The 15,152-nt window shown below is 47.3% G+C and overlaps 1 protein-coding gene across 1 annotated transcript in view; it reads right to left on the reverse strand.

The window, feature by feature from the left end:
• The window catches only part of PSMB7 (proteasome 20S subunit beta 7), a 161,903-nt gene that overhangs the window by 109,649 nt on the left and 37,102 nt on the right, over window positions 1-15,152 (reverse strand). The window contains exon 5 of the mRNA XM_063935582.1: window positions 9,717-9,832. Within this exon, the coding sequence (XP_063791652.1) occupies window positions 9,717-9,832 (116 nt within the window). The remainder of the gene's footprint in view (window positions 1-9,716; window positions 9,833-15,152) is intronic.

Here is a 15,152-nt window from a genome sequence, read left to right on the forward strand (position 1 = left end):
TTGTGCAACAGCATCACCTAGTGGGCAGATTAGGCAATACAATAAAGTCAGAGTAATAATCCAATAAAAAGGAAAGTTTAAATAAACCGAGCATTACTTCTCATTATATACACATACATATATACACATATATATATATATATACACACATATATATATATATATATATACATACATACACACACACATACATACATGCATACATACATACATACATACATACATACATACATACATACGTGTGTTCTTTATATTTACGGCTTACCAATACTCAGGAAAAGGTTCTTTGCTGAGTAAAATAAGAGATTTTACTTACCGGTAAATCTATTTTCATAGTCCGTAGAGGATGCAGGGACTCCGTAAGGACCATGGGGAATAGACGGGCTCCGCAGGAGATAGGGCACTTTAAGAAAGCTTTGGACTCTGGGTGTGCACTGGCTCCTCCCTCTATGCCCCTCCTCCAGACCTCAGTTAGGGAAACTGTGCCCAGAGGAGATGGACAGTACGAGTAAAGGATTTTTGTTAATCTAAGGGCGAGATCCATACCAGCCACACCAATCACACCGTATAACTTGTGATACACTACTCAGTCAACAGTATGAACAACATAGCCTCGGTTCAACCGATAAACTATAACATAACCCTTATGTAAGCAACAACTATATACAAGTCTTGCAGAAGAAGTCCGCACTTGGGACGGGCGCCCAGCATCCTCTACGGACTACGAGAAATAGATTTACCGGTAAGTAAAATCTTATTTTCTCTAACGTCCTTGAGGATGCTGGGACTCCGTAAGGACCATGGGGATTATACCAAAGCTCCCAAACGGGCGTGAGAGTGCGGATGACTCTGCAGCACCGATTGAGCAAACATGAGGTCCTCCTCAGCCAGGGTATCAAACTTGTAGAACTTTGCAAAGGTGTTTGAACCCGACCAAGTAGCAGCTCGGCACAATTGCAATGCCGAGACCCCTCGGGCAGCCGCCCAAGAAGAGCCCACTTTCCTAGTGGAATGGGCCTTAACCGATTTAGGCAATGGCAAACCTGCCGTAGAATGCGCCTGCTGAATTGTATTACAGATCCAGCGAGCAATAGTCTGCTTTGAAGCAGGAGCGCCAACCTTGTTGGCCGCATACAGAACAAACAGAGCTTCAGTCTTCCTGATTCTAGCCGTTCTGGTCACATAAATCTTCAAAGCCCTGACCACATCCAGGGACTCGGAATCCTCCAAGTCCCGTGTAGCCACAGGCACGACAATAGGTTGGGTCACATGAAAAGATGAGACCACTTTTGGCAGAAAGTGAGGACGAGTCCTCAACTCTGCCCTATCCACGTGAAAAACCAAGTATGGGCTTTTATGTGATAAAGCCGCCAATTCTGAAACACGTCTTGCCGAAGCCAATGCCAACAACATGACCACTTTCCACGTGAGGTATTTCAACTCCACAGTTTTGAGTGGTTCAAACCAAGGTGACTTGAGGAAACGTAACACCACGTTAAGATCCCAAGGCGCCACCGGAGGCACAAAGGGAGGCTGAATATGCAGCACACCCTTCACAAAAGTCTGTACTTCAGGAAGAGAGGCTAATTCTCTTTGAAAGAAAATGGATAAGGCCGAAATCTGGACCTTTATGGACCCTAATTTTAGGCCCAAAGTCACTAGTGTTTGAAGGAAGTGAAGTAGACGGCCCAAATGGAACTCCTCCGTAGGAGCAGCTCTGGCCTCACACCAAGAAACATATTTTCGCCATATACAGTGATAATGTTTTAACGTCACGTCTTTCCTAGCCTTGATCAGTGTAGGAATGACCTCCTCCGGAATCCCTTTTTCCGATGGGATCCGGCGTTCAACCGCCATGCCGTCAAACGCAGCCGCGGTAAGTCTTGGAACAGACAGGGCCCCTGCCGCAGCAGGTCCTGCCTTATAGGCCCAACACACTGGCCGATTTTTAGAAAGATATGAACGATCTCGTTCATAAATGAACGAGAACTCGTTCATATCTTTCAGTGTGGAGACTCCAGCGATGAACGATGCGCGGCCCCGCGCTCGTTCATCGCTGGTCTCCCGTCGGCTGTGCATGCAGGCCAATATGGACGATCTCGTCCATATTTGCCTGCACTTCAATGCAGCCGCGTGACGGGGGAGTGAAGAAACTTCACTCCCCCAGTCACGTCGCTCGTCGGCCGTATCCGCCGTCGGGCAGCTCGGCGGCGGGTCGGCAAGTGAGTAGGGCCCCTTAGAGGAAGAGGCCACGGATCTTCTGTGAGCAACTCTTGCAGCTCCAGATACCAAGTCATCCGTGGCCAATCTGGAACAATGAGGATTGTTCTGACCCTGCTTATTCTTATTATTCTCAACACTTTGGGTAAGAGAGGAAGAGGAGGAAACACATAGACCGATCTGAACACCCAAGGTGTTACCAGAGCGTCCACCGCTACCGCCTGAGGGTCCCTTGACCTGGCGCAATACCGCTTTAGCTTTTTGTTGAGACGGGATTCCATCACGTCTATTTGAGGCAGTCCCCACCGACCCGTGATCTGTGCGAAGACTTCTTGATGAAGACCCCACTCTTCCGGATGCAGGTTGTGCCTGCTGAGGAAGTCCGCCTCCCAGTTGTCCACCCCCGGGATAAACAAACACTGCTGATAGCGCGCTTACATGGCCTTCCGCCCAGCGTAGAATCCTGGTCGCTTCTGTCATGGCCACTCTGCTCCTCGTTCCGCCTTGGCGGTTTATATGAGCCACTGCCGTGACATTGTCTGACTGAATCAGAACCGTTTTTTCCCAAAGCAATTCCTCCGCTTGACGCAGGGCGTTGTATATGGCCCTCTACTCCAGGACGTTGATGTGGAAACAAGTCTCTAGATTTGACCAGAGACCTTGGAAATTTCTTCCCAGTGTGACTGCTCCCCAGCCTCGGAGGCTTGCGTCCGTGGTCACCAGGACCCAGTTCTGAATGCCGAACCTGCGACCCTCTAGTAGGTGAGCACTGTGCAGCCACCACAGGAGAGATACCCTGGTCCTGGTAGACAGGGTGATTCTTCGATGCATTTGTAAATGGGACCCGGACCACTTGTCCAAGAGGTCCCATTGAAAAATCCTCGCATGGAACCTGCCGAAAGGGATGGCCTTGTATGAAGCCACCATCTTCCCCAGGACCCGCGTGCAATGATGCACTGAAACCTGTTTTGGTTTTAATAGGTTCCTGACCAGGGCTATGAGATCCTGAACCTTTTCGACCGGAAGAAAAACCTTTTTCTGGTCTGTGTCTAGAATCAGGCCCCAAAAAAGTTAGACGCGTTGTAGGGACTAGCTGGGACTTCGGTATATTGAGAATCCAGCCGTGTAACTGCAACGTCTTCATGGACAGAGACACGCTGTCCAGCAATTTCTCCCGAGATCTCGCCTTTATGAGGAGATCGTCCAAGTATGGGATAATTGTTACCCCCTGCCTGCGCAGGAGCACCATCATTTCCGCCATTACCTTGGTGAAAATTCTCGGGGCCGTGGAAAGCCCAAACGGCAACGTCTGAAATTAGTAGTGACAGTCCTGCACTGCAAATCTCAGGAACGCCTGATGAGGGGGGAATACCAGAACATGAAGGTAAGCATCCTTTATGTCCAGGGACACCATCCAATCCCCCCCTCCAGGCTGGCGATGACCGCCCTGAGTGATTCCATTTTGAACTTGAACCTCTTCAAGTACAGGTTCAGGGATTTTAGGTTTAAAATGGGTCTGACCGAACCGTCCGGTTTCGGGACCACAAACAGGGTTGAGTAATATCCCTCTCCTTGCTGGAAATGAGGAACTGTGACAATCACCTGTTGAATATACAATTTTTGGATTGCTGCCAACACTAGCTCCCTCTCTGACGGGGAAGCAGGCAGAGCAGACTTGAAAAACCGACGAGGAGGCAAGTCTTCGAATTCCAGCCTGTATCCTTGAGAAACAATCTCTAATGCCCAGGGATCCACCTGCGAGTGAACCCAGACGTGGCTGAAAAACCGAAGACGAGCCCCCACTAGATCTGCCTCCCCCCGGGAAGCCCCAGCGTCATGCGGTGGACTTTGCAGACGCAGGGGAGGACTTCTGCTCTTGGGAACTAGCTGTGTGCAGCTTCTTTCCCCTGCCTTTCCCTCTGGCAACAAAGGACGATCCCCGTACCTTTTTGTTTTTATTGGAACGAAAGGACTGCATTTGATAATGAGGTGCCTTTTTTGTATGCTGCGGGGGGACATAAGGTAAGAAATTCGACTTACCAGCCGTAGCAGTAGAGACAAGGTCCGAGAGGCCGTCTCCAAACAACTCCTCCCCTTTGTAAGGCAAGGACTCCATATGCCGCTTTCAATCGGCATCTCCCGTCCACTGTCGGGTCCACAAGAGCCGCCTAGCAGAAATAGACATAGCATTTATTCTGGAGCTTAATAAACAAATGTCTCTCTGAGCATCTCTCATATACAAGGCAGCATCTCTGATATGCTCTATGGTCATTTGAATGGCATCCCTATCTAAGGTGTCAATCTCCGTAGATCAGGAATCTGCCCATGCCACAACCGCACTACAAACCCAGACCGACGCCATAGCCGGTCTAACAATAGTACCTGAATGAGTGTAAATGTGCTTCATGGTAATTTCCTGCCTGCGATCAGCAGGATCCTTGAGGGAAGCCGTATCCTGAAAAGGCAGTGCCACCTTTTTGGACAAGCGTGTCAGCGCCTTGTCTACTTTAGGCGAAGATTCCCATCGTATCCTATCCGTTTGTGGAAAAGGATACGCCATAAGAATCCTTTTGGGAACTTGTGGTCTCCTATCCGGAGATTCCCAAGCCTTTTCGCACAATTCACTCAGTTCAAATGAGGACGGAAAGGTGACTTCAGGCTTTTTCCCTTTATACATGTGTACCCTCGTGTCAGGGACAGGGGGTTCCTCAGTAATATGCAAAACCTCTTTAATGGCAATAATCATGTACAGAATACCTTTTGCCACCCTCGGCTGTAATTTTGCATCTTCATAGTCGACACTAGAGTCAGTATCCGTGTCGGTATCTGTGTTATCGATCTGGGATATGGTGCGCTTCTGAGATCCCGAAGGGCCTGGCGCCACAGGGACAGGCATGGACTGGCTACCTGACTGATCCCTAGCTTCAGCCTTGTCTAACCTTTTATGCAATAGATTGACATTTGCATTCAAGACATTCAGCATATCCACCCATTCCGGTGTCGGTGTTGCAGACGGCGACATGACATTCAAGCACTCCCCCTCCACATTAAGCGAGCCTTCCTCGTCAAACATGTCGACACACGCGTACCGACACTTCACACATACAGGGAACCTCTTTTCTGAAGACAGTATCCCCTTCAAGGCCCTTTGGAGAGAGAGAGAGAGAGTATGCCAGCACACACCCCAGCGCAATGACCCTGGAGACCAACACAAAATGTTTTTCCCCCAGCCGCGCTGTATAATATGTTATCCGCCAATTATGTGCCCCCCCCCCTCTCTTTTAAACACCCCTTCACCGTGTGTAAGCAGGGGAGAGTCCGGGGAGCTTCCTCTCAGCGGTGCTGTGGAGAGAAAATGGCGCTGGTGAGTGCTGAGGGAGAAGCCCCGCCCCCTCGGCGGCGGGCTTCTGTCCCGCTCAAACTTACTAAAATATGGCGGGGGCTCTTTTATATACATGTACAGTGCCCACCTGTACATGTATATTGTCTTTTGCCATAATAGAGGTGTTATATTGCTGCCCTGGGCGCCCCCCCATGTGCCCTGCACCCTTACAGTGACCGGAGTATGTGAGGTGTATTGGAGCAATGACGCACAGCTGCAGTGCTGTGCGTTACCTCAGTGAAGCTGAAGGCTTCTGCCGCCTGACGTCTTCTGACTTCGGTTCTTCTGGCTCTGTGAGGAGAACGGCGGCGCGGCTCTGGGGGTGGACGCCCAGTAAGAACCTGTGTTCACCCCCTCTGGAGCTAATGGTGTCCAGTAGCCGAGGAAGCAGAGCCTATCTTAGACAAGAAGGTCTGCCCCTCTCTCCTCAGTCCCTCGATGCAGGGAGCCTGTTGCCAGCAGTGCTCCCTGTAAAAAAGTTGGAAAAAATCCAAACAAAAATGCTTTAAGGCAGAGAACTCAGGAGAGCTCTCTGCAGTGCACTCATCCTGCTCTGGGCACAGTGTAAAACTGAGGTCTGGAGGAGCGGCATAGAGGGAGGAGCCAGTGCACACCCAGAGTCCAAAGCTTTCTTAAAGTGCCCTATCTCCTGCAGAGCCCGTCTATTCCCCATGGTCCTAACGGAGTCCCAGCATCCTCAAGGACGTTAGAGAAATCTTATTTTAATATTTTTAGACTGCAAGTTTATGCACTGCGATGAGATGCCGCATTAATAGAAATAGTGGAGTTGTGGCTGACTTTGGACAAGAGTCACTGGTCTATATTTTCCTCAGATAATGGATGTGGTCTCTCTCCTACTCAAGCTGGGTACACACTGGAGCGATGTTGGCCCGATTTCGTAACATCAAATTGCCAACATCTCTCAGTGTGTACGCGTGATTGTACGCTCCCGTTTTTGCGAGCTTTGAAGTGCTGCATATTAAACCTAGGGACTTTGTTTATGCTCATGTAGAATGGAACATGATCGTTCCATCCTTTTTTAAAATTGTTCCAATGTTTACACAGAACATGGGCTCAAGGGCATTTGCTCTAATGTCTGAACGAATGCCCGTCGCTCCAATCCGGCTTCAGATACAGTACCTGGTCCCTTTTTCTATCAGATAATGGAACGGATGCCCCCCCAATTACAGTGATCGCAAAATACGCAGTACAGCACGTTTTTACGCGGTACAGGGAGCAAGGGACTCGCTTTTTAAAAATGAGCGGGTCCTGCAGGACGCGCTGTGAGTCAGGGTCCTGTTTGTGCCTCAGCCGATACTAAAATGGTATTGGCTAAGCCGCACATAGTGACTCACATCACGTCTCGCCTGATTCAATCATTCTTCTGTGCCAGCCAATCACTGCCAGTGGTAGCGGTAGGTCTCTATCATAGGCGTGCACACACCCTCAGTTTGGCCACTCCCCCACACACCAGTTCGGTTCAGCACCTACGCCGCTGACATCCGCAGGCAGTCAGGCTCTGTGTTGGGAACCTACTCATCACATTGGCCCGGAGGAGAGAGGAGGAGGTGAGCTCTGCAGAGGCATCATGGGGAATGCAGGCAACATGGATTCTAACCAGACTACTTTCAGGGCACACAACATGCCACTTAATGTCTGAGCCAGGTGAGTGCTTCGAGACCACTTTGGTCTTGGATGTTGATGGTGTTGATGCAGTTACTAACATTACAGTGACGTCTTGTAGTGTAAGAAAATGGCATATTATTATACTGTAAAAAAAGTATAATACTGTAAAAAAAAGCAACTTCTCTCAGTAGTAGGGCATAGGGGAGGGGGCATTAGAAATCTGCATTTAATTAACATTGGTAGGGTGACACCTCTTTAAATTGAAAGACACAGAGTTAAGAAGGTTGTTAAGTGATTTGTGCTGGGGTGATCTTCTGTGCTGAGCGGAGATCTATGTGGGGGTGGGATTGTGCTACAGAGAGATCTGTAGGAGGATCTGTGCGATGGGGGGACATTTGCTGTGTGAGGAGGGGGAGAGCGGAGTATGTATTTATATGCATTAATATGGGCCCCAAACCTGTATCTTGCCTAGCGACCATTGAGGACTCAATCGTAAAATAGTGTTAGACACTTCCAATTGGTGGTGCTAGACATGAATGTTCAGCGGTGCTAGACACGCCACTCTGGTGGTGCACACCCTAATAAAATGTGCTCTGCTTGCCAATGGTTCCAATGTAGGCGTCTCCTGAGACCACCGTCCTCCTTGCCGCCAGCTCGCTGCTCAGCACTGTGCTGTTTTATGTAACAACGTCTGCCTCCCCGAACAAAGCGCGATCATTGCCCAGGGCCACATGTATTTAACATCATCACTGACTAGAGGATCATCCTCCCACCGGTTTGTCTGAGGTTTCAACACGTCGTGCCTCCCAAATGGAGGTGCAGTGATTTGAAATCCTCTCGCAGAAGGTACATGTCGTCATACCAACTTAAGCCAGTCCGCAAGGGCAGGTCAATAGATAATGTGGTCCATCTGGTAGTGAAATGTATTTTAATTGCCGCACAACTCTGAGGATGTGGAAAGTTTGGTTGTGCGTGTGTGTGTGTGTGTCTGTCCCTAACCCACTCCTTTGCCCAAGTACTGTCCAAACAGCTATCAACCCTTATCCCCTCCATACCTCTAGCACTGTCTGTCCTTAACCCCCTCCTTGCCCTTAGTATTGCCCCAGCTGCAATCTACCCATACCCCTCAATGCCCCCAGCACCGTCCCAACTGTTATCTACTCTTACCCCCTCCTTAGCTCCAGTACTGCCTGCCCTAATCCTTTCCTTCAGTACTGCCCCAAGTGCTGTCTGCCCTCGCCTCCTATAATATGTGATGGAACCCAGCAATAGTGGGGTAGGACACCCAATTTTTTAAAGTAAGGGGTCCCTGGGACCCACCAATTTTTTCGCTCAGCGCGATCACTGCATTAGACATTAGATAATGCTCTCTGCCAACATTGTTCAGGACTCCTCTTCATATACAGTGCCCAGTATCTGCCCACATTTAGATAATTACCCCAATAACTATAATCACTACCCAAGGTCCAAATCCTCCTTATGGTATGGACCCTATCCTCCTTACATGATGCCTCCAGGCCTGGTCCACCCTGTGACTGAATGCGGGTGACTGGGAAGGATGCAGTTACTTTCCCGACAACAGTCAGGATCCCGACCGCCGCCAGGTATTCCCACTAGGGTGGTGGGTCACGACACCACCCGAGGGGGAATATAATAGTGTGGCAAACAAAGCGAGCCCCCAAGGGGACACACTGCACTAGGGATTTCGGCATCAGTATTTCGACCTCCGTGATCCTGACTGTTGGGAAATCCTACTGAATCAGACTGGGAGGACCATTACCGGGCTGGGTGACACCCTTGGTGCCTGATACCAGAGCCGGCTGCCTTTCCACTCAGCTCAGTCTCGTGTGGTCGGAGCTCTCTACTCAATCACCAGAGTGGAGGTAAAGAGGAGCAGCGGCAGATCAAAGATACCAAACTGCGGTCCTGTCTGTGAGCCAGATTGAAGCAGGTGGTGGGCAGTGTTTGGCCTGTGAATCATAGTTTGGATGCCCCTGATCTATACCCATCTGTCTCATAGCAGTCCATATGGGATGTGACAAATCCTGCTTCACTTATCAACAGTTTAACACAGCTGAAAAGACTCATGGGGGTGACTGTGCCTTCAGCTGGAGAGAAAACTCTGGACACAGTTAAATCAAGTCAGCCGAGGGAGGCAAGAAGGTACGAAGAGCGGGGTTGTGTTCAGAAATCTCTTTGATTGGACATGATCCACTTACACAAACTTATGCAGTTAAGAGTAGGCTAGTAGACAAGGAACACCACCAAGTCACTGCTGTAAGGAGCCAATAAGCTCTAGTTAAAGACACCACCTTTTCCAGAATATAACAATTGTTATAGAAATACAGTCAATAACTTAATACAATCTTAATATGAAATGTGTGTAAAAAAAAAAAAAAAAAAAAAAAAAAAAATTGGATATAAATTATAACCACAGGACTTTAAAATGTATGTGACCAGATTATATGCACACCAGACGATTACTCACCCATAGTAACGTATGGCAGCTTGTCCGTAGATCCATGAGGATAAATGCTGTATAGATGTGGGCCAGTACAATCAACACCTCCTAGCACAAGGGCAGCGCCAATATAACCTTGGTATCTGTGGGCAGCAAGGAGAAATAGCAGAGGTGAGAAACGGCATGGTAACCAACTTACATTATTCCATCATCTTTTTTTCAAATGTTCCCTATGTAACCTGTATCAGATGGGAAAATTCCAAGTATACTAAACAGTTCATGGTAATAGAGTCCACAACTTGGAGACCCCCCCTCAGTGTATTGTTAAACAATTTGTTACAGAATTAGTGTTGGAAAAGTTGCCATCATGCTAGATCAAGCTTTTTCCAAACACCTAGATCAAGGTTGCTTATTTCAGGAGAGAATTTCAGGAGAGAAGTAGCTCTATATAAAATGTCTCCGTTTTGCAGATGGTTCTGTATTTCCCCAAATGAACACTACGGCCTTCAGCGCAAAGTTGACCTATTAACTAATTAAACTACACCTCCCGCAGGCCTTACAGCTGAATCACTACAGGGAGAAACAACTGCTTTCAACCATGAACAGTTTTGCTAAACCCAACTAGAGTGCGCCTCCCTGCTGACAGCTGAAGTGTTAAACCGAGTATAAGGATGAACACTGACAACGAACTCGCTTGACTAAATGAGACAGCAGCTTTATCTTCATAAAACCGATTCCTCATCTGTGTAAACGATACAAAGCTCCCTTTTATTTGACACCTTTTACAAACTTGCTAAAACCAAAGAAGTCCGATGTAATTGATTTGCGAAAAAGTCTGACGCTTGACACTAAGCCAAAGGCAGATACCCAGATCTCCTTTCCTTAAAACTTTAAAATGATGTACACTCTCCTATTTGCTTTCACGCAGTGATGTATGGTGTCTGCCTAGAGCTGCTGAAAATTCCTTGCAGAATTAAACTGTTCTGCTGCTACAATTGGTATAAATATTTCATGGTGGAGCTGCCATGCAGAGCCTCTCTCCTGCTTGCTTTTTCCTTGTCAGACAAATGAACACCACAAGAAGCAATTCAATCTCTAACACAGACAACTCTTCAAATTCCTGTAAAGTAAAGCTTCAGAACAATGGCTGACGAGACGGAACCCAGAGAATTGGAAACGCTATCATTTGTCAACACAGTTTGAATATTGTCTTCTCTTCGGTGGGGTTTAACTTTTCTCCCCACTGGCTGTCAACAAGCTGATTTATGTAGAGGTACACGCACATTCGCTCAGTAGGCTGACATTATTAGGAACGGTTTGGCCCACGGAGTTAGCTGTTTAGCCACCTGCTGTAACACACAACGGTCCTTTTGGATGTTGCCCTCAGTGACAGATGACAATATTTTTTTGCAACAAAAGTTCAAAATGAAAATAAGAAACAAGAGCACGTCCCTAACTACTCCGACTGTTCCAGGGGATGTGCACCAGCGTCAAGAAATCTAAAATCTCCCGAACTCCCTCCTCCGACATGAGCACTCACTGAAAAGCTTTGATAAATAATGTCAACACTAACAAAAACATTGAAAGGTTAGGGAAGCGGTCATGTAAACGGGGCACGGGATCCCAGCGGTCACCATGCCAACGTCGGAATCCCGCCCGAACACAATGCCGACACAAAGGTTTTATTCCCACTCGTGGGTGTCCACAACACCCATAGTAGCGAGCTTGCAAGGGGCTCTGTTGCGCATGATTCCTCCTCCCCACCCCCCTCCCCCCACACACCTGCATTCTGCTGCTGGGATCCCACGGTAGGTATGCTGACCGCTGGGATCCCAGGCGCCGGCAACCCATTACCAACACTTCAGTTTATGGGAGAGGGTTGAACATACTTACCTCGCCCCTAATGGGATTTCAAAGATCCCGATACCGGTGTCGGTATTGTGACTGCGGCATCCCGTCCGCCGTTCAAACATACTAAACCCACTAGAGTGTGAAAGCCCCGTTCATTTGACTTCAATGAGGTGAGCAGAACAAAGTGATTTGCTACTAATGAGAAACTGATATAGATCAACAAGAATAGCGCCTGCTCTCCCCAACACCCTGCACGTTTCCCTATTACATTTTCACAGCCTTTATGTGCAGACCTTCGTTAGCATTTTTCTTAATGCCCTCAATTAGGAACATCATAGTAGGGGTTACTGCATTATCGGGATGAAGTACATGAGCCCTCTTTTGCCATGCGGCCCGCAACCCCTGCCTTCTCCATAATGCTCTGAGCGAAGGCTTAATTCATCAGCCTTACTGTTTATTGTTCAAGTCACTAAATGAGAGATTCGGACAATGTGCTTCTATATCACCGCAATGCTCCGCACCTTCAGTGTAAAGCACCACCTCAGGAAAAACCTTTCTGCAATAAGGCAATTTCCTTTCAGCCTTACCTGACAGGCAGCTGTAATGATTTGCCCTCACAAACTGGGTGGAGCTACCTTGTAGGACTGTTCTTTAAAAACACATAAATAGCTTATAACGTGTAAACTAAAACTTCTACCACAAAAAATAAAAATAAAACTGTCACTGTTATAAAGTCTAAAGCTGGGTACACCTCACAGCAAGGTGGACGATTCAGGTAAGCATATACACATAATGCTCGGCCACTCAATATCACAGCTCTTAACTTCACAGCTAAGCGGGCATTTGAATTTGCCTGCCCAGCTTTTAGGTCCGTCCCTGCAGTCAGTCAGTAGGTCACCCGTACACATACCAAGATGCACAAATATATAGGGTATCACACCAGACGCAATGTACGTCAACAACGTAATTAACCGTCTTGCGATATATCAGCCAGACTGATATATTGCTCAGTGTGTACCCAGCTTAAAAAGTAAGATAAGCAGAAAAACAAATTCATTAATACAAAATGATTACGGTATTTGGGATGCGCAAAAATTTTTTTAAAATTGTAGAATCTACCCAAAAAAACATATGGGCACCACAAAACCACCAACATCAAGTTTTCTATATACTAAAATACAAATGGCCCATTCAATGCTAGAACCAGTATGGGTAGTAAGGTCCAATTTGCAAATTGGCCGTTTAATTTTAAGAAACAGGACTTCCCTATTCTAAGGCATGAGTGGTGAACTAGTTGGGGCAATGTCATGTGACCTTGTTAAATTTACCCATGTGTACTCCACTGATATCTCACCATTCAGTTAATCCTGCTATCATCTGTTGTTCTTACATCGGCAGCTGGTTTCTCCCAGGACTCAATTCAAAACTACGGTGCTCACCTTTGAGGACCTCAATGCTGTGGGGTATATTCAATTGAAGTCGAAATATATTCAATATAACACCAAATTATTCGACAAGTTGCGGAATTCGACTTGTCGAAAAGCATGTGGATCGGCGGAATAGCTGCCGATCCGCGTGCTTCTGTTGAAAACGGGGGGCCCCCGTTTCGACCATCTCAATCCGACTTTAAAAACAGTCGGATTGAGATGAGGGAGCCGAGGAGGAGACGAGGAGAGCAGCGGCTATAGCAGCGTAGCCGGAGGATGTGTCACAGCAGCGTCCACTGCAGACCTGCTGGAGCCGGGAGGACGCTGCCGTGAGCGGCGGCTGTGACACATCCTCCGGCTACGCTGCTATAGCGCTGCTCTCCCCCGTCTGCCCCCGTCTCAGCTCCCGCATCTCAATTCAACTTTTTTTAAAGTCGAATTGAGATGGCATTACACCAAGGTCTCAAATAAAACACCCCTAACAGCAAAGGGCTTGAGACAATATTCTGTTTATACCACCTCTAGCAGGTCAAACTACATTCAGTCAGGGTCTTAGACAATAATTATGCTTTGCAGCCTGAACGTAGTGTACACTGGACAACACATGAGGGTGGAGCTGTAGCTCATGGCAGACTGATAGGCAAATCAGGCCAGCACTGCCAACTATGACAGCTGCAGGTACTGACAGCAACAGTCGGCTCCTGTAAAGTGCCTAATTCACTCCAGTTAAGTGACAGCAGTGCCAGCAGACACATCTTCAGTAATGCACTGTTTCTGCCCTAGCAGGGGACATGCTGTCATCACAAACGTGTACAAATCATGTTGTTACAGGAACTTACTGCGCACAGAAAGCACCAATCACACATAACCTATATGCCCCTACTAACAAAATATGATGCATTGTTGTATATTTGTAGCCATATCAGAGTTTATCAGTGGTGGAGTTCCAGAAACTTGGTATTTACACTGGCTACTACTGTGTACACTGACATATATGTACATTAAGTGTGTCAGTTGTTGTGACCGGACGCACCTTGCTGCCCGTGCCAAGCGATCACTGATTGGTTTTAAGTCTCACAGGACCTGGCCAATAGCGGATTCCCTCTTACCGTCAGTAATCGCCTGATACAGACTCCACCCACTGCACAGTGGGTGGGTATGTTGCTGCCACCACCAGGCTCCTACCATCGGCACCTGGAACCGTGTTTATGCTCGAGCTCCTATTTGCTCGCTTGCTGCTGTGTATGCCATTATATGCTGCTGCCACACCTCCTGACTGGCATTGGTTGACCCCCACTGGTCACTGACCATTGACTAGGACCTACATTTGTAGCTGGCAGAGGGTGGAGCTTGGACATGCTGGGCTCAAACCTGAACAGACAGAACAGGACTGTGTCACATTCCTGTTAGTCGCAAGATGGAAGGCATCATCTTGAAGGAAAAAGGTTTATTGTTCAAATATTCTTTAAAAAAAAAAAAAAAAAAAAGACTCCTCCCCTTTCGCAAGGGGGATGCAGTATACAGATGTTAAGAGCAGTTCAACCTTCTTGATGTCACAGACAAGTGTATGTGTGAGAATTACTGTTGCCACTAGTCCCAGCATCATGCAAAGGCAAGCCTTAAATCTGGGATGACTTTTCTGACACCCACTGCTTAATACTCAAAAAGTCAAAAGGATCGTGAAGTGCCACTTTCACGATCTGTAGTCATACTGAAAATCAAGCTCAAGCAAGGTTTTGCCCTTCTGCTCCATGGTAGGTTTCTGCCATAAGTGCTCCTGGCTGTAATCCTGCTCCTTGCCAACCACTACAGGTTGAGTATCCCATATCCAAATATTCCGAAATGCGGAATATTCTGAAATACGGACTTTTTGAGTGAGAGTGAAATAGTGAAACCTTTGTTTTTTGATGGCTCAGTGTACACAAAGTTATTAAAAATATTGTATTAAATGACCTTCAGGCTGTGTATAAGGTGTATATGAAACATAAATGAATTGTGTGAATGTAGACACACTTTGTTTAATGCACAAAGTTATAAAAAATATTGGCTAAAATGACCTTCAGGCTGTGTGTATAAGGTGTATATGACACAAATGCAGTCTGTGCTTAGATTTAGGTCCCATCACCATGATATCTCATTATGGGATGCAATTATTCCAAAATACGGAAAAATCCGATATCCAAAA

Source organism: Pseudophryne corroboree, chromosome 8 (assembly GCF_028390025.1).
Source record: "Pseudophryne corroboree isolate aPseCor3 chromosome 8, aPseCor3.hap2, whole genome shotgun sequence".
NCBI lineage: Eukaryota > Metazoa > Chordata > Amphibia > Anura > Myobatrachidae > Pseudophryne > Pseudophryne corroboree.